The following is a 21,797-nucleotide window of genomic DNA, read 5'->3' as shown; positions in this document are numbered from 1 at the left end:
AGTTGGCTTTAAACGACAATCATGATATACACATGACATGTCGTCTGATGTCGGTTAAAACGACAGAGTAAGTTGTACTGTGCTTCTGGGTTAAAAAAGAGGAGGAGCGGGGGCCGAAGACCCGACCCGAGCCCGCCTGGAGTCTCTCACTCTCTCCCTCACCGGACTTGAAATCGAAATGGCGAGCAACTTGGTGCTTTATCGGTGCTCTTTGTTATCATATCAATACACCAGTGCTGCCACTATTATCGTAGGGAGAAGAATAGTAGCAATTTCTGGAAATGGATTTAGGGCTTGTAAACCGATTCGTCTAGCCAGAAATTATTGCTCCTGCTCCTGCCCCAACCCCAACCCCAACCCCAACGACTCCGCGTTTGTAGTTGCAAATGACGAAAAGTACGGCAACAAACAGATCATAAGTCTAACTCCTCGCCTTTATGACTACATCCTCTCCAACGTTAGAGAGCCTGAGGTATTAATTAGTTAATTTCTATTATTACTTTGTGCTCATTTTTAATATTTGATTTTACTCAGATTTTAAGGCAACTTCGAGAAGAGACTGCTTCTATGCGAGGTAGCCAGATGCAGGTAGGTATGGTACCGAATCAGTTATATTGAAATTGGCAATATCATTTTTGTATATGGCTTGAAATCGATTTTTTTTTCTTTTTTAATTTCCTATTCTATTCTACAGGTATCTCCTGACCAGGCGCAACTGCTTGCCATGCTTGTCCAGATTCTTGGTGCGAAACGCTGTATTGAACTTGGTGTTTACACCGTATGTTGTTGTTACATTTCTCTTTCTAATTTCATTTGGATTTTGCCCTTCCTGCTTCAATCAACATTGCAGCAATCGTTATATAATTGTTTGGAGCATAGTGATGTCTGATGTAATGTTGATTTACTGATATTCTGTATGTTGGAATTGCAGTAATTGTTATATGATTGTTTCTGTTCAGGGATATTCGTCGTTGGCAGTTGCTTTAGTACTGCCAGATTCTGCTTGTTTAGTTGCCTGTGAAAGAGATGCTAAGTCTCTAGAGGTTGCAAAAAAGTATTATGAGCTAGCTGGTGTTTCCCACAAGGTAGGAATTACATTTGATGCCATCATTTCTCTCTTACAGAGCTGTAAAATTATTTGAATAATTTGGTTACATGGTCTACAGCAGTGAGGCATGCTGTGATATAGTAGAGATGTCATTTGAAAACTCAAAAGACTAGTTCTCTTTTTGATGAGTACAGTTTGCTGTATTTGTTGAGTTAGATCACCTGGTCCGTTCTTTCTGCTACTAGCTCTATCACCCGCATATTTTCTAGTCTTAGCACTACCATCTATTACTCGATAAGTCCAACAGTTCCATTTTAAATTAGGTTGATGTGAAGCATGGAATGGCAGCGGACATCCTAAAATCATTGATTCTGAATGGTGAATCCTGCAGGTAATGTCATAAGCCAGTGCTTTTATCACGCTCCTTTCCTTTCATGGGGACCAGGAGGCAACATTTTCTGTTTCAATAAATTCTTCTTGGTAGTTTTTCCAATACCAGGGGGCTCTCAAGATAACGTGATTAACATTTTTATGTAGTTTCTTTCTGCAGCTATGATTTTGCATTTGTTGATGCCGAGAAGAGAATGAATCAGGAGTATTTTGAATTGCTATTACAACTGGTAAGATCCACGTGATGATGAAAGCAGAATTTCCTCTATCCATTTCCACATATAAGCTGACCTTTTCTTGCAAAATCCCTCCATAAAGTTTGTGCAGCAGTTTGTAAGAGTTCTTGGTCTTATTGCAGGTTAGGGTTGATGGTGTCATTGTCATTGACAATGTTCTTTGGCATGGCAAAGTTGCTGACCCGCTGGTGAATTATTGTATATGAGTTATAGAATCTATCCCCTTGAATTAAATTTACTTACGATAGTATTATTTTTTTAGCAGGTAAATGATGCTAAGACGGTTAGCATCAGAAGTTTCAATAAAAATATAATGGAGGATCCACGCGTCAGCATCAGTATGGTACGTAAATGGAATTTGTGTTTCGTTTTTTAATTCTGGAAAAAAAAAAAACCATATGATCAGCTTTCACCAGTCACTTTTACAACTCTAAAGTCCAAGCATTTGGGATGACAGGTACCTATCGGAGATGGCATGACAATCTGCCGGAAGAGATGACTTTTTCACAGGCTGACAGTGATTTTTCAAAAGCTGTAACAGATTGATCAGCGCCACAAGAAGGCAAAAATGAGGTTATTTCTTTGACAATTAACTTGCATATTGGTTAAGCATTGAGTTCTAAGTTGGTATGATGATGAACAGGCCTGGGAATGTGATTCCATTATGATTGACAAATTTGAAATGCAAATCTGCACTTAACATGGTATCTGCACATGCTCCTTGAAAATTCTTGCTCCTGTTGCAGAAAAAATCAACTGTTATTGCAATTAGATGATACAGAAATTGTTGGACACATTGATTTTCTTTTTAACTGTAATAAAAATGTTATCAACGCAACGAGGAGAAATTATATGGCATGATTGGATGCTGTATGACACTTTGCTTTATAGTGAATATCCAGCCTTTAGCTGCTCATCAAAACGTAAATTGCTTACTCTGCTTTTAGTCAGCGTGTAAAATCTCTGTGAGCTTCCTTCTCTATCAGCCGATTTTTCCTTCCATGCACCGAAGTGATGTTTCGTTGAAAAGCTCTATGCTCTATAGTACCTGAGAGTGGATTAATAAATGTTTCTTAAAGTGTTTTTTATCTAGAAAATAATTTTTTTTATTTTTTTAAAATTATTTTATCATCAATACATCAAAAACAATCTGAAATATATATAAAAAAATTAAATTTTTATAAAATATAGTTTGCATCCATTTCCAAACGGTGCCTTAAGACATATGGCCAGTGATTCTAGATCCCCTCCTGTTATTGTCTGATTGTTAGACTCAAACTGGAGGCAGAAAATTTTCAACTGCATAGCGCCTCAAAAACATGAAAGAAGAGGTACAAAGAAAGCGGTATTGATGTGCCCGAGGAAGAGGTGCAATTATAATAAATGTGTTGATTTAGTGTTGGGATAAAAAAAAATTATAATGCAAAAAATAAAAAGAACATTTTTATTTATATTTAAAAAAAAATATGAATTGAAAAGCCAATATATATTTAATAAAATAAATAAATAATTATATATATTAATAAATGTAAAAATAATTGTTAATGCTAAATTGAATGTGAGATTTCAAATTAATTTTTAACATAATAGAAAAATAAATTAATGTTGCTAGTGTATTTTATTGTATCATGAGTTTTTTAATAGAGAAATGTAAAGATACTGGTTATGTTAAATGAAATAAATTTAAAAATGTATAAATAAAAAAAACAAAGAACTGCTAATACTGGTTAAATGCTAAAATAAAAGGTTAATCTTTCTCATGAACAGAAGATTTATAAGTTTCTATTTTTATTTTTATTTAATTTTACTTTTTATCTTAGATGTTATTTTTTTGTTAAAAAAACAAATAATTTTTATTTTTATAAACACATCATGCAAATTGTAAAGAAAAAAAATAAAAATATATATATACTAAAAAAAAAAAAAGAGATGGTATTAATTTAAATAATATATATATATATATATATATATAAAGAAGGGTATAATTAAAATTAAAAAAAATCAAAATTAAAAAAAATATATAAGAGAGGGTAAGACAAACTTTTATTTATTTATTTGGCAAAAAGGGTGGATTGTATTTTTATATAAAAATATTGAAGGCAAATGTCATGTTATCTATCCACCTTCCTGGTTTCTGATCACTGGACATGTAATTAGAAAATCAGACCAAGGTTTTTTTATTAAAAAAATGCAATTTCAACCTATTTTTAGATTAAAAAAAAAAAACACAATAAACATCTTCATGGTCTCGGGCACAAGTGCCTTTTTTTATTTTTTTTTTCTTGAAGTTGATGGGCTAGACAACAAGTTGTTTGTCTTATTTTTTACCAGAAAAGTAGACAACACGCTGTATATAATTGCCTAGAATAAGGCTATTGTGGTGGCCGGAAAAACAAGCTTTTGTTTTTTCAACTCAAAAACTTATTTTCAACCCACTTTTAACTCAAAATATCTATAAAACACTATTGAAACCTTGTTTAATCAGTCTATGTCATGGCCATCAAAAAAACAAAAAACACCCTAAAACCCATAATCAATCCGAAACCAAAAATCAAATATATTTTTAAGATGTTTTCAAGGTTAAAAAAAAATCTCTTATTATATGAAACAATTTGACACAAAAATCAATTGTTTTAGTTGTCAGAATAATCTCCAATGTCAATTGTTTCTCTCTAAGCTAGAATTCAGTGACCCCCTCTCTTCTTACTAAAAAAGGACTAAAAATAAAAATAAAATATGGTACCAAAATATAATATCTAAAAATTATAGGGATCGATTATCGAGTAGCTTAAAAAGATGGGAGGATTAAAATGAACTTTTCAAATAAATTGCAGAGGTGCCACCTATATTACCCGTGTTTTTTACTTAAGCTGTCTTTCTTTCAATTCAACCCTCAGCCCCCAAAAACAAGCAATTAGGCTCCGGTTTGGGTTAAAAAGGCTCAATTGTACAAAACAAAAGTTTAAGGAGTAAATTGAAATTGTTTAAAAATCTCACTATTAAAATCTACAGTAAAATATGAAAGGATGAATAATAAAATGGCTACAATAAGCCCCATGCTTTATAGTTTTCTTATAATTTGGTAACAAAAAGATGCAACAAAAAAAGAAAAAAGAGTTTGATGACTAATACCTTATTTGTTTGTTGTAAAGTAATATTTGTTTTGAAAGTAATTTATATGGAAAGAGAGTGTGTGTGTGTAAAACCATTTAACCACTTAAAATAAATGATATATAAAAAATGTAATTGTGAATTTTTTTTGTTATATCATATATTTATATATAGTTTATTTTATAAAATATAAATATAAATATACATATACATATAAATTTCTTAATATAATATTATAGACATATAACCTTGTTAAATATTTTTTTAAGTAAATTTCATTTCTAAAACCTCAAAATAATTTTTTAAATTAATGAAAAAGCCAAATTAGTTAATGGTAGTAATTAAAATTTTATTTTGTATAAGTTTGTGAAAAGAGAAAGATTTCGTGGAGGGTGTATTAATTTGTATAAAATTTATTTTATATGTTGAAAAAAAAAAGTGTTTTCGATAATTAAGAAGAGAAAAACACTTCCCTAGGGAAATAAATAAATATATATTTGGAAAATAATTTCTATACTGAAAAATTATATATATATATATATATATATATTTATATAATTAAAAATATATATATCATATTCTTCAAGTGGAAATTATTTATTGAGTTGGAACCTTTTATGCATAAGATTAGTAAAGTAATCATTACCTTAAGATTTTATTGAAAAAAATTGGATAAATTATGGTTGAAAAAGAAATATATGTGGAGGGAATATGATTGAAAGAGAGAATTTGTAGAGAATAAAATTGAAAGAGACGTAAATCTTCAATATATAGAAAATGTCTTTTCTGTCAAAAAAACGAATCTTACCATCACACCAAGCTTGGAAAAAAGGCCTAAAATGCAATAAAATAAAATAAAATAATTACTACCCCAATAGCAAACCACAAGAAGAGCTATGGTGGCATGGTGAACAATATTTTCACCAAGTATTTTAGTTTCTGTCAATTAATAATTGATATAGGTTCTAGATAAGGTGTGACTGTAATATTACTAGCTGACAGCTTTGAACACCAATATAGCAATGGCATTCGGAAAGCACCATCTCCAGTGTCGCAGCCTCAATTCGATAATGTTTTCCTCCACTGCAACAGAAATGGCTGCCTATTTTTGCATGGGAAGAGAAAAGCAACAACAAGGCAGAAATGGATCTTGTGTGTATAACGACAGGGTACATGAAGTTATTAACGTTTCAAATCAATTATACTCTTTGTTTTCTTTCTAAACACGAAGAATCATGCTCGACCAAAAACAGAACTCCGTCGTGTTTGTTTGCATTTACACGCGTTCATTTATGGGCATGTACCTGTAGCTTCGAATGGTGTCGTTTCTTAATTTAGAGCTCAACGGGTCAGACAGACGTGGGATCTATGTTTGTGTCTTCTTGTCTTAAACTTCCAGACATTTTTTGTCAGTTTGTCACTGTCCTTCAATAAAAGCCAGATGCATAATTAAGTTGCTGGGAGGTCGGCAATGTAAAATTGAAACAAGAACAATGGCTAGTGCAAATCATCCCTTCGAAACACAGAGAGCTAGTTATTTGACCATGCAAATGTTCCATCGTAGAAAGCAAGGCTCCTCTGCTAAGAAAACGCCATCAATTCATCCCGTGTGACCGAAGTGCCATCCTTGTCAAATCAGTTTCTCATATAACATTCTTCTGCCTCTCAAGAAATTGTTGCAGCAAATTTATTTAATGCTGCAGAAGCAGAGAAAGAAGAAGAGAACGAATTTCTTGTTTCAGAGAAAAAGAAGAATTATACGTTTCTTTGAAAGGCTGCAATCTTCATGCAATATTTTCTCTTATATTTTTGTACTACTTCTCAGATTACATGGATATATATATATACACAAAGTTTAACTAACTTCTGTTAACTAATACACATAAACTAACTTCTGTTAACTAACTCTAACGAACTTAACAGTATATAACTAACTTTATATGTATAGCAGCCATAAGTTACAGTGTAAGTAATGAAAGAATGATGAGGCTGCTTTAAGCTTCTGTGTGAGGTGAGTCGTCTGCATCTGCATGTGTTGCTTGCTCTGCAAGCTGTGGAGGGTGCATGTCGTCTGCTAGGTTCCAATATCCCCCCTCAAGATGAGAATGGATATTAATCATTCTCATCTTGATAAGTAGAGGATGAAGCATGTGAGAACCAAGAGGTTTAATGAGAGCATCTGCTAATTGAAATTTGGAAGGAATGTGAATGATGGTAAGGAGTCCCTCTTGCAATTTCTCACGGACAAGATGACAGTCAAGTTAAATATGTTTGGTGCGTTCATGATGAACAGGACTGTAAGCGATTTCTGAGGCTGGTTTACTGTCAGTATAGAGTGATGCAGGCTGAGAGTGAGGTATGTGGAAATCGGCCAATAAATAAGTCAGCCATTGTATTTCACACGATGTAGTAGCCAAGGCCCGATATTCAGCCTCTGCTGAGGACCTGCTCACAGTAGGTTGTTTCTTGGATTTCCAGGATATTAGTGATTCTTCAAGAAAGACTAGATAGCCAGTAACACTTTGACGAGTGTCAATGCAACCTCCCCAATCACTGTCAGAGTAAGCTTTTAAATGAAGAGTAGAATCAGCTCTGAGAAGTAATCCTTGACCTGGTGTTGCTTTGATGTACCGAAGAACTCTCTCAGCTGCTTGCATATGCAGAGTATGAGGATTTGACATAAATTGGCTAAGAGTTTGGATGGCATAGGACAAGTCTGGTCATGTGAGTGTAAGATAGAGAAGTCTGCCAATAAGTCGACGAAAAGATGCAGGATCAGTTAAGGGAGGGCTAGTATCATGTGTACTGAGTTTTAGTGTGGATTCCATTGGAAAAGTGACAGGTTTAGCACCAGAAAAACCACTGTCTGTAAGGATGTCTAAGGCATATTTTCGTTGGCAAAGAACAATGTCTTTAGTGGATCTAGCAACTTCAATGCCAAGGAAGTATTTAAGGTTTCCTAAATCTTTGATAGGGAAGGTCGTGCGAAGGTATTGTTTGACTGTGTTGAGTGCTGTAAGAGTGTTGGAGGCGATGATAACATCATCAACATAGATGAGGACTGCAATGAAGTCGGTGGTAGATTGTAGGATGAAGAGGCTAGAATCTGATTTGGCTTGTAGAAAACCGAAGTGTAGTAGAGATGCAGAAAGCTTGGAAAACCATTGTCTTGAAGCCTGTTTAAGACCATAGATGCTCTTTTTGAGTTTGCAGACTCTAGAATCGTTGGGATTGGAGTAACCAGGTGGCAATTGCATATAGACTTCCTCATGTAGATCACCATGTAAGAAGGCATTGTCTACATCAAGTTGGTGTAAATGCCAATTTTTTACTGCAGCAATGGTGAGAAAAACTCGTACTGTTGTGATTTTTGCTACAGGAGAGAAGGTGTCGAAGAAATCAATTCCTTCTTGTTATGTGTATCCTTTTGCTATCAAACGTGCCTTATATCTTTCAACCTGTCCATCAGCCTGAAATTTCACTTTGTAGATCCACTTACATCTAATGACAGATTTATTTGGTGGGAGAATTACTAAGTCCCATGTTTTGTTTTACTCAAGAGCTATGATTTCATTTGTCATAGCATGTTGCCAATGAGGGATAGAGCTAGCTTGTTTGTAAGTTTTGGGTTCAAAAACAGATGAAACAGAAGAAGTGAAAGCACATTGTGGTAAAGATAATTGAGATGTAGACAAGAAAGAAAAAATAGAGTGAGGCTTACCAGGAAGGGAGCAATGGGAAGAGGCTGGAGTTGCTGAAGCAATCTGTGCTATATTTCCACAATAATATTGTTTTAAGTAATTTGGTGGATTTTTAGTTCTTTCAGACCTTCGAAGATGGGAAGAAGTATGAGGAGTCAGGGGAGAAGTGTGTGGAACAGAAGGTTGGATAGGAAAAGTTTCAGGAACAACTAAATTATGTTGAGTTGATTGTGGTGGTATACAAGGAAAGGAGTCAAAAATTTATGGATAGTCGGGAAACACAAATGGTGTATGGACTTTGTTTGGAATAAAAGGAAATGTGGATTCATGAAAAACAACATTGCGAGACACAAAGGTTTTGTAGGTGGATAAGTCAAGCACTTTGTATCCTTTAATGTGTGGAGGGTATCCAAGAAAAATGCATTTCGTGGCTCTTGGATGAAATTTGCCTCTATTGTGTGTGATTGTGCTAGCAAAACATAAACATCCGAATACCCTTAAGTAATTGTAATGTGGTGGTTTGTGATACAGAACCTGATAAGGTGTTTGATTTTTTAGTATGAGGGAAGGAGTGCGATTGATTAGGTGATGGCTGTAAGTTAAAGGTAGCTGAGATTGAAACATAAGAGATCTGGCGACATTTAGCAGGTGTTGGTGTTTTCTTTCAACCCGTCCATTCTATTCAGGTGTTTCTATACAAGTTAATAGATGAATGATGCCATGTTGTTGGTAAAAAGAAGGCATATTAAACTCTTGTCCATTATCTGATTGGAGAGTTTGAATCTTGGTGTTAAATTGAGTATGAACATAGGCCAGAAAGTTGGTAATAAGATTTCTTGTTTCAGATTTAGTTTGCATTAAAAATAACCAAGTAAATCTACTGTAATCATCTACAATGGTAAGGAAGAATTGATAACCAGAATAGGAGGGAATAGAGAATGGTCCCTAAATGTCAATGTGGACTAACTGAAAAGCTGCTACAGATTGATTAACAGATAAAGAAAAGGGCAAACGTTTTTGTTTAGCTAGAGGGAAAATTTCACAAATAGAATTGTTGCTGATAGTAACAGAAGGATCAATGTTATTTAAAAGATTGATTTTGGAGGTAGGGATTTGGCCTAAACGTAAATGCCAGAGATTAGTTGCAACAGCATAGGATTTGATTGTGGATCTAGGGGGTGAGCCTTTGGGAATGTGATCAGGGGGTTTATGAAGATTGTATAGACCAGATTCAGCTTCAGCAAGCCCAATCATCTTCCATTTGCTTAGATCCTGCAGGATACATTTCGTATGAAGAAAAAATAAGCCAACTGTGTTATTAGCAGTTAATCTTGAAACAGAAATCAGATTAATGTTAAAAGCAGGAACATAAAGTGCATTGTGTAAAATGATGTCAGGAGAGAATTTAACCGTCCCAGTAAAGATAATTGGAACATGTTGACCATTTGGCAGATGAACTTTGGACTGAGTTTTCGGTAGAATGATGGATTCGAAAAGAAAAGGACTACAGATCATGTGATCTGTGGCTCCAGTATCAAGAATCCATGAAAATCTGTTCTGAGGTGAAGATGTTGTATGACATGAAAAAGCTATACCTGATGTAGATACTTCTTTAACAGTGTTATTGATCTTGGAGTTGGAAATGTTGTTTGCTAGAATGAGTAGATTCTGCATCTGTTCTTGAGAGAAAACAATGTTAGGAGTGTCAAGATTTAGCTCCAAGACAGCAGTATTATGTGCAGTGGGTATTCTTTGAAAGTTTTTGCTAGTCTGTAGCATGGTGGCAAATCTTTTCCCTCTTGGTCCCTTCCATCCAGGAAGGTATCTGATAATTTGAAAACATTTATCAATGAGATGTCCAGGATATCCACAATGGGAGCAGGTGGCCTCAGTTTTTCCTTTTTGTTTGGCAAAACGTGTAGTGTATGTGGAGCCTGATCTGAAATTTTGATTGTGGTATTGTGCAGCAATCATTTCTTGTGAATCAATTGGAATTCCTACTGCATTTGTTAGGGATCTCTGACTTTCCTCTTGGAGAAGCAGGGAAAAAACTCTGCTCATAGATGGCAAAGGAGTTTGGAGCAATAATTGGCTTTTAACTGCTGAGTAAGAATCATGAAGGCTAACCAAAAATTTCATAACAAAATCTGATTGTTGTTGATCTGTTAAATGCTTAAAGATGTTGCATGAGCATGAATCAAGAATTCCACATTTGCAGCTTGGGATTGGGCGATAACTGATATATTCATCCCATAGTGCCTTGAATTCACTGAAATACTCAGTGACAGATTTTGAATTCTGTGAAATGGAACTCAAAGATTTTTCTAAACTAAAAACCCTTGGTCCATCACTTCTAAGATATCTTGTTCGTAGTTCTTCCCAGATGTCGAATGCTGTTGTGAAGTAAAGAAGGCTGCTGCGAATTTCTTTGGCGATTGAATTCATCAACCATGACAGAACTAGATTGTTTGATATCAGCCATGCCACATAAAGTGATTGATTGTTGGTGTTCGGTTGAATTAAAGAACCATCAATGAAGGCGATCTTGTTTTTCACTGTTAAGGCAATTGCTATGGATCTACTCCATGCAATATAATTTTCACCAGTGAAAACTTCAGAAACCAGAAGTGCACCAGGATTATCAGAGGGGTGAAGGTAGTAGCAGCTGGAAGAATCATCTGAAAGATTGAGAGTAGTGGTATTGGCTGAGTCTTTGTGTGCTGTAGAAGCATTTTCTTCAAGATGGTTAGACATTTTGAAGTTTTGAAGAAATCAAGAAGTTGATGGCAGAAAGTTTTCTATTGGATTTTGAGAAAGAAAAAAAATGTGCATCTTTCTTGATGAAGATAAAAGAAGAGTTTTATATTAGAAATCAAGCTCTGATACCATGAAGAAATTGTTGCAGCAAATTTATTTCAGCAAATTTATTTAATGCTGCAGAAGCAGAGAAAGAAGAAGAGAACGAATTTCTTGTTTTAGAGAAAAAGAAGAATTATACGTTTCTTTGAAAGGCTGCAATCTTCATGCAATATTTTCTCTTATATTTTTGTACTACTTCTCAGATTACATGGATACATATATATATACACAAAGTTTAACTAACTTGTGTTAACTAATACACATAAACTAACTTCTGTTAACTAACTCTAACGAACTTAACAGTATATAACTAACTTTATATGTATAGCAGCCATAAGTTACAGTGTAAGTAATGAAAGAATGATGAGGCTGCTTTAGGCTCTTGTGTGAGGTGAGTCGTTTGCATCTGCATGTGTTGCTTGCTCTGCAAGCTGTGGAGGGTGCATGTCGTCTGCTAGGTTCCAATAGCCTCCCTGCTCTCTTTGAACAGTGTGATTAACCAAGGGAATATGGGAGCCGGAGGAGATGAAGCTGCAGCAGTCAAAGTGCAAGGAAGGTCTTCTCTTTTCAGGTTCAACTCAACCTCTTGTCCAGGTCAGCTTGATAGGTCTGGTCTGTTTCCGCTGCCCGGGAATGTTCAATGCCCTCGCTGGCATGGGAGGCGGTGGTCAGGTCAAGGCAACTGCAGCAAATAATGCCACCACTGCCCTCTAAACTACCTTCTCCATTTTTTGAATCCTTGGCGGGGGCATCTATAATATATTCGGTCCACGTCTCATCCTTGCTGATGGCTGCTCCACTCCTGTCCTTCATTCAGGCTCTTTCTTTATTACAATCACTACCGTGATCAGACTTTTGCCATTGTTGCTGGTGCTGTGCTTCGCGTTGGTGCAGGTCCTGATCTTTGGGCTGGACAAGGAGCTATCATGATGACCTGAGGGGCATCTACATCTCTCTCTTTTGGACCCTTTCATACTGAACTACCATCGGCTCGAGACCGTGTCAATGACAAGACCTACATAGCCATTCATTTGTTTCATGGCTGCTGGAGCCCTCCTTTCGTTCAGAATATTGCATCCAAGTCATGTAGTGAGGGATGATGGCACCCACTGCACCAACTCAAAGTACTCTAATGCTGTTTCCACTGAGGCTGTTGAGATCGTGAAGCTCTTTCCTAATTGGAAGATGCTTCTCATTGTCCAACTGAGGGTTGAACAATGTCTGCGGTGCCCAAATGTTGGGATCAGCTACAATGGGATCGATATGTTTTTGACTTCAGTCTCAAGAGCCGGATGACAAGGGGTTCCGTTGGAATCGGGAATGTCGCTTTTTGTTGTATACTTCAGCTATAGATTGCTGGATGCCATATTTCAAAGCATGGTGTATTAGGTGAGAAGAGTTTTGGCCGACGAATTTGAGATCCTTAGACTATAGTTTTGAAACCCGAACCGGCCTGGTGAGTCTACTCGGGACCCGGCCAACCCGGGTTTGGAACCGGTCCGGGTCCAAGTAAAAACCTGCTAAGGAGTTGGCTCGGCGAAACCTGGTCGACCCGGGAAAACCCGGCTAAGACCAACCTTTATATATATATATATATATATATATATATATACACACACACACACACACACACACATAGCCAAAAACGACATTATTCATTGTGGCCTTTTAAAATATCAAAAGTTTTGACTCAAAACGATGTAGATGAAGGATGAAGGATGCAAAATTGTAGACAGAGATAACAAGAAAAAGCAATTTCAATCACATAGCTCTTGTGCCCGTAATACACCTCCACCCCAAACACGGCATACCCTTTGTAGTGATCCTTACTCGTTCCTGTAGATTCCATTGAAGATAACATCCCTGGTTTTGATCAGATCTTGCATCAAGACATGATTGGAAAAGCCCCTCTTCAAAGTTCTATACGTGAATATCAACATTGTTGTTGATGCACGATTGTTGTTGTTTTCTATTTTGATACCATGTGTTCTCTCTCTCTCTCTAAGATTTTCTTTTTCTCAATACCTTCTATTCTCAATTTAAAGAGAATGTCTATTTGTGATTGATTTAAAAAAAATATTTATTTGTGGTTGGAAAGCAGATTGACGAGTGAAGGATAAGAGAGGAGAATTGTATTTATTAAAGTTTTTCTTTGATTTTATTTTGGGTTGATTTATTGAAGTTTTTATTTGATTTTTTTTGTGGATTGACCTAGGTTTACCGGGATCAACCCATCTGATCCATGATCCGATCATTAGATCAAGTTGGGTTTCAAAACTATATCTTAGACAATAGTTTTCTTTGCTGTCTCCCATGATAGCTAGCGTAAAAAACAAACTATCCTTGGTGGTACCCATAAAATAGAGTAAAAACTGACTCTTGTTAAATTGAATGTGCCTTCCCCTCATGAACCAAACCATATGCTTTTCAGGGACAGCGGGTTCTACAATGGAGTGCAGGGTCTGCAGTAGCTTGGCAGGTTGATGACAAGCGGAAGGTTTCCTTGCTTCCTAGTTTGGCAACAAAAAGGTAGTCCAGCTCAGGATAAATAGGGCAAAATCAGAGAGGAGTTATTGTTTAAAATTTTATAAAGCACAACCACATAATTCATATCTCCACCTGAGAAAGATTCCAGATGGATCGGCTGAAGTTAGCTGATGTGTTCTTGGACCCACCACGACCTCAACCAACCCAAGCATAGTTTTTGAAGTGATTGACCCGGTCCAAGGCAAGACATGGGTTTTAATTGAGCAATCAGGTCATTTAATGTCAATTCCTATTTTTTTGCAAAACCAAATGACATTATTTTTGTTAAAAATAATAAATAATTAATGAGTTGTAATTAGCTTTTTGACTAATCTTGTTAAATGAACTCGTGTTTTTAATTGGGTTACCCAAGTTTCTTTCTTCTCCTAATTTTTTTTTAACTTAGCTCAATTTTAGTCTTGAATTAGACGGTACCAAGTTTTTAAAACTATGACCCAAGGACATCACAATTTTAACTAGTCAACAACTTGAATTTTTTTTTTCTTTTTACTTTTGTTTAAAACATCTTTTTATATAATTAAAAACACAATAGTTTTGAGAAAAAAATTATATAAAAAAAAATAAAAAGATCGAATTCCCTAAGTTATAGAATGATATATTGAATCACTCAAATTTAACCAGATTAATTACATGAATGATCCTAATAAAAATATAATCCAGTTAGAGTTTGGATTAATAACTCTTTATATCTAACACATCAAATTAATCCGAGTTTTATGAATTATAGATTTTTTTTTTTTGCCTCAATCATTTTTATTTTTAAAATATTCTAACCACTTCTATTTTAATATTTCACTTTAAAATAAAATAATATTAAAAAAACACAAAGTCAACAAATTCTTAGAAGATATTTGAGAATGTAATAGTAATTATAATTCAAATTTTTTTTTTTCTTTGAAACATATTAAAATAATATATTTTTTTTATCTTTTAAAAATTACTTTTAATATTAACGTATTAAAATGATTTGAAAACATAAAAAAAATATTAATTTTAAATATAAAATTAAATTAAAAAACAAAACAAGATTTCAATTATATCCCAGCTTTAGCCAACCAACTTGTAAATGACGAGGTAATCATTACACTGTCAAAAAACAATTATTACTATTTTTAAAATATAAAACTAAATTCAAATATTTGAAAACTAACAAGCTTGTTTTATACATAAAATAATATTTAATTATACAATAAATAATCTTAAATATTTTAAAATTAATTAACCTTGATTATTTCATTTCAAGTATATTACATCTCAACAGTATGGCTCTATTTAATAGTTTTAATTACTAAAAAAAAATTATTTAATGTCTTATTATTATTTTCATATGTTTTTTTTTTTACAATATTTGTATAATTTCTAGAGAAAGAACTTTTTCTTAAGCAATTCATCAAATTTATTATAGAAAATGTTTGATTTATATATAAAAAAAAAACTATTCAAGTTATATATTTAATAATAATTTTAGTTCAAATAATTTTACTAATGGAATAACACAACAATTTATTATCAATATCATATCAGTAAGAACACCAAGGCCAAACACTTAAAAGTACACGAGCGCTCCAATTTCCCACAAGGATAATTTGTGCAAACATGATGCCTGTTCTCAGCGGAAGAGTGTTTTAATTCTGCTCTACAAAAGGAATTGCGGTGCGTCGACACTCGGTCATGTTTTGAGAATGGTTTGCTCTTATATTCACATCAAACAGCAGGAATTCATTTGCTGACCCATGCCAAAAAATATCTGCGTTTCAGACGTATGATGCCAGTTATTTTCTCCCTTTTAAAGAGAGAACATTGCTAATTCAATCGTCGTCTTGTTCATGTCCATCAACTTGGTTCTCCTCATTGCCTCCTTCGTCCCCTCTACCCCCATAATTAACCCATGGCAACATAGATTCAAACAAGACTGCCAACGCATTGCGATTAGCAACGTCGCGTGGAGCAGGGCCACCATCAAGTGGGTTGGCAATTGGTCCCCCATTTTGCTCTGCCTCTCTCATCCTTGGATCAACCATGAAGTTTTGCAGGTTCTCAGGTGGAAGTGTTGGAACTGTATCAGAGAAGTCTGAAACCAGCAAATGGCCATACCTATAATTAAACAAACTGTATCAAGTTCTGCAACAACATCAAGTACAGCAATCATCGGGCGCAAGGGATCTATCTCAGTCCAGTTCCAATGATAATTCTGCAGACCCTCAAATCAGCACACAAGCATAAACTTGATTCACTCATCTGTGGGGCGCGGATTATAATAACAATAAATAACATCATTTCTTGGGACAAAACAACAATAACAACAATCATTAACAGCTACTAATAGGTGGTTAGAGCGAAATATAGGAACAAGTCCATAATTCAAAACACTTACTCATTGTTCTCAGATGAAAAGGCCTCTTTTCTCACACAAGCCCAATCCTTGGCATCACTGCTACTATGTTCTAGAGTTTCAATCACTTGTAAAGCACTGTTCCGAAGCAATTTTTGCAGGTCTGGAAGCCTCCATATGATATAACTTCTCTCTACATATATATTAATCAGATGATCCAAGGATGCAGACCCTGTTTTCTCTGATTGAAAAAAGGCATGCTTTAGTATATTTGTCCATGCCTGATCTTTCAAAGGTACCTTGGCTACTAACTTCTTGAGGACTGACGGGTGGAGCATCAAAGCCTGCTTCATCAAATCAGCTGAACTAGACTTTGTAGCACTAGTATCATCATCTTTTGATGGTTCCTCACGCTCAAGATAAAACCGACAAATGGCAAGAGAATATGAGAAGTTTGGGAACAACCATAAGGAGTTATCACTTTTATAGTCTTCAGAAAACCATTCCAACCACGCATACACTTCTGCCCTCAAAGCAAAGTAATCAACACAGAACATGGCCCCCATTGGATCATCTAAATCCAATGAAAGTAAAAGTTTGCAAACCTCAAGGGCAGAACGATGACAACCACGCCTGTCCAAGTTTTTCATGTGAGTGAAAAGTGTTGTAAACATTGGCTTGTTTGTTTCATGGTTGATCTTCAACTGGCAATTTGCCTGCAAGGGGGTGAACGTGGGGTGCCATGCACATTCCAAGGCATATAAACTCTTTGCAATAGCATCAGCTGACATTTGATGCTCACCCAAAAATTTGAAATAGTCTGCCATTGTTATAAGTGAATCTAGGTGATAAGGGTGGTATAATAGAATGCTTGCTATGCCATTCAGATCTTGAATAGCTTTGGCAGCTTCAAATGCCCTCTGTGCTTGATCATAGTAAGAAGAGTGAACATACCTGCATAAATAAAACAACACAGAATCAGGACATGCATGAAGAATCAAAGCTCACAACAAAAGATCTTCACCAACAAATGATATATAGAAGATAGGTGAGAAGATAAAGAAGAAATGAAGGAAAATCCTATTTGGAAATGAGTTTGAATGAGATATATTAGCTTTTTTTACATGAGAATTAAAACATTGTAGTTTCACTGATAGGCAGAGACGCAATAATTCCTCAAGAAAACACAAGAAAGCATTGCAATTCAAGTAACTGATAGATATAATAGAAAAGAACCATATTTAGCAGCCCATGTAGAATATGAACACATCTTGTGCAGAATAAAAATGCTTTACACAGATTTCAGAATAAGTTCACAAATACAAATGATAATGCTGTTTCTGCAGCCAGTCTGCAAAAGGCAAAAAAAATTTTTGGAAAAGATTAATGTATTAAAACAAGAAGAGGTCCAAATTAAGAGGGGTTAACCTCCCGGGATACAAGAAAAAAGGGGAAACGAATTCAAGAAAGGAAAAGGAAATAAAAAAACAGAAAGACAAAGGGAGTTACACTAAGGCTAGCTGACTTGAAACCAAAAGCCAACTCTTTAGATTCAATTACAGGGGGAAGAAGTGGCAGGAAGCTATGGCTCTTGCAGGTCCCATGAATCTCGGATAGAAGCTGGGAGCGTACATTTGTGATCATAGCTTATCAGGTGAATTCGGATTAGTTGGATGATGTCCTCACTTAGGGACTGAGGTGGCTGGAAATGTTGGCAGAAGATACGGTTGTTTCGTTCCTAGCATATGAAATACACTGAGGTGAACAGGATAAGGCGAGCTAGCAGATGGGTGATTTCATGACGAGTTTAGAATTGGAGGAGGCCCACTAGAGAAGCTGATGCCAAGGGATGTTAGGCCATTGCACTTCAGACTTGCTGGTCACGGCTCCCCAAACTGTGCTGGAATAAGAATATTAGTGGTCATGGATTTCAATGTCCATTCCACATAGAATGCATGCTGTGTTTGTTATGCTCCCCACGGTGTGTAGCCTATCTATAGTGCAAAGGCGCCCCTGAGAAGCATGCCAAAGGATGAAGGATTGATGAGGGATATTTTTTTTAAACCATAGTAAATGGTGAATGGTATTTGCAGGTCTAGTCTCTCGAAGCAACTCCCAAGCTGAATCTATGGTGAATTGTCCGGAGGGATTCCCTTTCCAGACGTGGTGATCTTCCATGTGGGGTCCTGGCTGAAAAGGAATGGCGTTCCAAATTGCTTGAAAGGCTTGGATACTGCTTGGAAAGTTCCAGCCATCCTCCATCCTCTTTGATGATCCCTGAGACCTTTGCATTCCAGAGTGACCTTGTAAGTGAGAGTTCCGAAGGGGGGGGGGATGTCATTTATCCTTTTCCCATCTGGAAGCCAGTAATCAAACCAAAGAGAGGTTGTATTCCCATTGCCAATGCATGTCGTAAATTTCCCTCTGCACCAGTCCCTACTTTGAAGAATCTTCCTCCAAGACCAAGAGGGGTTGGATGTCATTTATCCTTTTCCCATCTGGAAGCCAGTAATCAAACCAAAGAGAGGTTGTATTCCCATTGCCAATGCATGTCGTAAATTTCCCTCTGCACCAGTCCCTACTTTGAAGAATCTTCCTCCAAGACCAAGAGGGTTGGTGGGGATGTTAAGTTGCCAGAAGGATCTCCCTCGAAGTAAGGTGGTGTGAACCCATGTTGCCCATATTGAATGCTTGTCTGTTAGAATACACCATGTGTTTCATGGTGGCAGCTCTATTCCATGTTTTGAGACTTTTAAGACCAAGGCCTCCTTCCTTCAGGAGGTAGCAGATTGAGGACCAAGCTACCTTGGCTCCCATCAGGATGAGGGAGGTTCCTTTCCATAAGGCTGCTTGCAACTAGACAGTCCGCTAAAGTGTCCTAGTTATCATTGAACATTTCAAAGTCTCATAAGGTAGGTTAAAGCCATAAGACCATCACTTCATCCCCCAACATGCCCCGTCCTCACTCCCATAGAAAAAAAATCCTTGAAAGACACCAAAAATTATGAATCTTGATAACCAATTTAAACCCACGACTAAAATGAAAAATCCCCATGTGAATGCTACAATTCACAAGCAAGAGTCCCCAAAAGGCAAACAAGAATAAGGAATTTACATTCAATACGAGTCAATGAAGAAACTACCAGTGATGTTTTAATTTCATAACAGATGCATAACCTGGGACATAAAGCAGAAAAATGGAGAATTAATGCCGACAATATCTAGAAAGCAAGGATATTCATTACCTAAAATGATGGTATCCGTCCTTAGTTTCCAAAAACTCCATGGATAACGATCCATCCCAACGAGGCCAATGTTCTAATGGAGAGACTAGAATTGTCTTTCTAGTATGATGGGCTCCACGTCTGCCGCCACGAACCCGTCTAGAAATGCTGTCTTGATTGCTTTTCTCAAATGATTTCACCACCTTAGAACCAAAAATTCTCCGTAACTCATTCTCAGGATTCAAACATTTGGGATCCAGTTGCAAGGTGGGAGGTGCACATTGTTTAACAAATCCTGCACAAAGTTTTGATGTTTCTGGTTTGGTTTTGGTGGGGCCCAGCTTATGTCTTGAAGAATTTGCATCCAAGGATAAAAAATCTAATGTATCATCCAAAGGTTCTTCAACTTTATTTGTAATTGAAGTCAAACCAGCCTTGCATTTCTTTTTCTTCTTCTTCTTCTTTGATTTCTGATTGGAAGTTGAAATGGCACCCGTCATGCTTTTCATCACAGACAGTTCCTGTGTGTGATCTTTACCAACTACCATTTCATCTGCAATTTCTGGCTCATCCTCCTGCAGCTGAAACCAAACATTAGCAACTGACAATAAATGGAAAGTAGATATTCCACACTTTCCTTTCACAACCATTAGTGCTGCTTTTGATTTAAGCAATTAGATCTTTTAAGGAATCATACTTGAGAACAATGTAAGATGATGAACAACAATTACATAAACAAATCTGCCAGGTAAGCTTGAAAATACACCGTTAACGGATCTTCTTCTGCAATATCAAATGTTCTTCAAAATTTCACATGCACGCACCAATTTCCTTGTTATCTCACTAAGTTTTCACACTCCAGAGCAATTCGACCATTGAGCAAAGCACAAGATAAGTAGTGTAAAATATCAGATAAAAAGATGGTTGGAAAAGAATGCAACGGATCCTAAGAAAACTGAACAGAATGCTTAGAAAGACCAAGTAATAATCCTTCATAAGAAGACAAAAATACATAATTCTGGGCAGCTGAATGGGAACCGAATGTAAAGAATGCTATGAAAACTGAACTGGTCGTAGAGGCTTCCATGAAAAACTGAATTGAACGCTAAGAATGCCATGCAAACTAAAGCTATTGCAAAAGAACAGATCAACTGCATTGCACATACTGTCATAAAAAAAGCATGGGCATGTTTTTTAGTCTCGGTTTTTCAGCTAGCTACATGGTTTATGGGTTCATAGAAAAGCAGTGCCTCTTGGTGTTGCATTACTACTGTATGTTTTAAAATCTCAAAACGACTCAAGTTCATAAGAGACTGCCAGACTGAATATAATTTTACAAAGGGCCAATTTTTACACAACAATACATCATATGTAGGTATTGGAAGCTCACATATAAACTTAAAAGAGAATATTATATATTGGGGCACCTTCCAAACACTGAATACCCGTTATATAAGACATCGTAAGCAACCTAAAAAAATGAAGGAAATAAACAAAAAAGCAGCAGCAATATTCGTCTTGAAGTATAGGTATCTTTCTGGTTTTGATCAGTTAATTTCTGTACAGTAAGAGCGAGGACTGAGGAATAAAACCTGATCAACGTCATCATCATTGAGAAGGTCAAATGGGTTTACTGCAGGGCGATTTTCCGAATCAGGAGATTCAGCTGCTTCTTCTTCTTCTTCTTCATCCTCCACATGATGCTGTTGCTGCTGTAGTTCTTGTTCTTTCAGGAATTTCTTCAGTAACCTACCTGACATTCTGTCTTCTTTTTTGCGTCTGTAAAAATATCAGAGAATTTGATTGGATTCCTTCTTTTCAGACAATAGGGATTGGGATTTCTGTCCTCCTCGAAGCTTGATAATGGCGGTGGAGACGACGATTTTCCTTGATTAAGAGCATCGGGCCCTTGCCTAAATGTTTTTATAAATTTTAGGCTTTAGCCCGTCAAAGCATCTTCTCTTTTTTCTGTTTGGGCCTTTCGTGGACCTGGAATCCTTTTTTATTTCACTGGATAGTTGACTTGTGGCATGAAGCCCGTGTGTTATAGAATTTGTAAACATAATATGAAAATAATTACTCTTATTTATTCCCCCTCGAATTTGATTTAACTAGTTATTATATTGGTTTTTTTTTTAAATAATAATATTTTAATTTAACTAAAAAAAAGGCTGAGAAACACAGACAAAACAATATAATTATTTTGAAGCTGATATAACGAAAAAGAAGAAGATAATTACCATAAATTTAGTGTTGATAAGTATAAATAAAATAAGTATGATTCAGTGTACGTAAAGTTCATTGGCTTGCTGTTAATTTTTGTCATTAATAAATAGAAAAAAAGATATT

At 35.8% G+C, this 21,797-nt stretch overlaps 2 protein-coding genes and 1 pseudogene across 9 annotated transcripts; 2 read left to right on the top strand and 1 right to left on the bottom strand.

The window, feature by feature from the left end:
• The first annotated feature begins 36 nt into the window (after positions 1-36).
• LOC118044457 (uncharacterized) lies at positions 37-14,036 on the top strand. Of its 7 annotated transcripts, XR_004686787.2 has the most exons (11): positions 37-472; positions 535-588; positions 695-778; positions 960-1,085; positions 1,372-1,439; positions 1,599-1,668; positions 1,797-1,862; positions 1,937-2,017; positions 2,132-2,247; positions 13,561-13,608; positions 13,777-14,036. XR_004686787.2 is itself a non-coding variant. In XM_035052741.2 (9 exons), the coding sequence occupies exons 1-9, from the start codon at positions 179-181 to the stop codon at positions 2,171-2,173; spliced, it is 882 nt and encodes a 293-aa protein (XP_034908632.1). In that variant the 5' UTR covers positions 37-178; the 3' UTR covers positions 2,174-2,613. The 7 variants fall into 7 exon arrangements, 2 of the variants coding, with proteins under 2 accessions (XP_034908632.1, XP_034908631.1); XR_004686789.2 differs by lacking the exon at positions 13,561-13,608 and having other exon boundaries at positions 13,777-14,035; XR_004686790.2 differs by lacking the exons at positions 13,561-13,608; positions 13,777-14,036 and adding an exon at positions 5,878-6,177.
• Positions 11,806-12,945, top strand: LOC118044456 (UNC93-like protein 1; annotated as a pseudogene).
• A 1,347-nt stretch (positions 14,037-15,383) lies between the features above and the next one.
• LOC118044454 (uncharacterized) lies at positions 15,384-21,351 on the bottom strand. 2 transcript variants are annotated; one of them, XM_035052735.2, is made up of 4 exons: positions 21,041-21,351; positions 19,470-20,023; positions 16,267-17,178; positions 15,384-15,986 (listed from the first exon to the last, which is right to left on the bottom strand). In XM_035052735.2, exons 1-4 carry the CDS (start codon positions 21,206-21,208, stop codon positions 15,701-15,703), a joined length of 1,920 nt encoding a protein of 639 aa, XP_034908626.1. In that variant the 5' UTR covers positions 21,209-21,351; the 3' UTR covers positions 15,384-15,700. The 2 variants fall into 2 exon arrangements, with proteins under 2 accessions (XP_034908626.1, XP_034908625.1); XM_035052734.2 differs by having other exon boundaries at positions 19,470-20,029; positions 21,041-21,350.
• Positions 21,352-21,797: the final 446 nt, after the last annotated feature.

The sequence above is a fragment of the Populus alba genome, chromosome 2, assembly GCF_005239225.2.
Source record: "Populus alba chromosome 2, ASM523922v2, whole genome shotgun sequence".
Lineage (NCBI taxonomy): Eukaryota > Viridiplantae > Streptophyta > Magnoliopsida > Malpighiales > Salicaceae > Populus > Populus alba.
Note: the sequence above shows the minus strand (reverse complement) of the source record. Positions and strands in the feature narration are given on the sequence as shown.

Bases quoted from the DNA above. Each gene is read 5' to 3' on its own strand.
- LOC118044457 (XM_035052740.2), top strand. From the start codon at position 179: ATGGCGAGCAACTTGGTGCTTTATCGGTGCTCTTTGTTATCATATCAA. The intron at 473-534 runs GTATTAATTAGT...GATTTTACTCAG, and splicing joins CCAACGTTAGAGAGCCTGAG to ATTTTAAGGCAACTTCGAGA. The intron at 1,669-1,796 runs GTAAGATCCACG...GTCTTATTGCAG, and splicing joins TTGAATTGCTATTACAACTG to GTTAGGGTTGATGGTGTCAT.
- LOC118044454 (XM_035052734.2), bottom strand. From the start codon at position 21,208: ATGTCAGGTAGGTTACTGAAGAAATTCCTGAAAGAACAAGAACTACAG. The intron at 17,179-19,469 runs GTAATGAATATC...TTATTTATGCAG, and splicing joins GACGGATACCATCATTTTAG to GTATGTTCACTCTTCTTACT. The intron at 15,987-16,266 runs GTAAGTGTTTTG...GTTTAATTATAG, and splicing joins TTTTCATCTGAGAACAATGA to GTATGGCCATTTGCTGGTTT.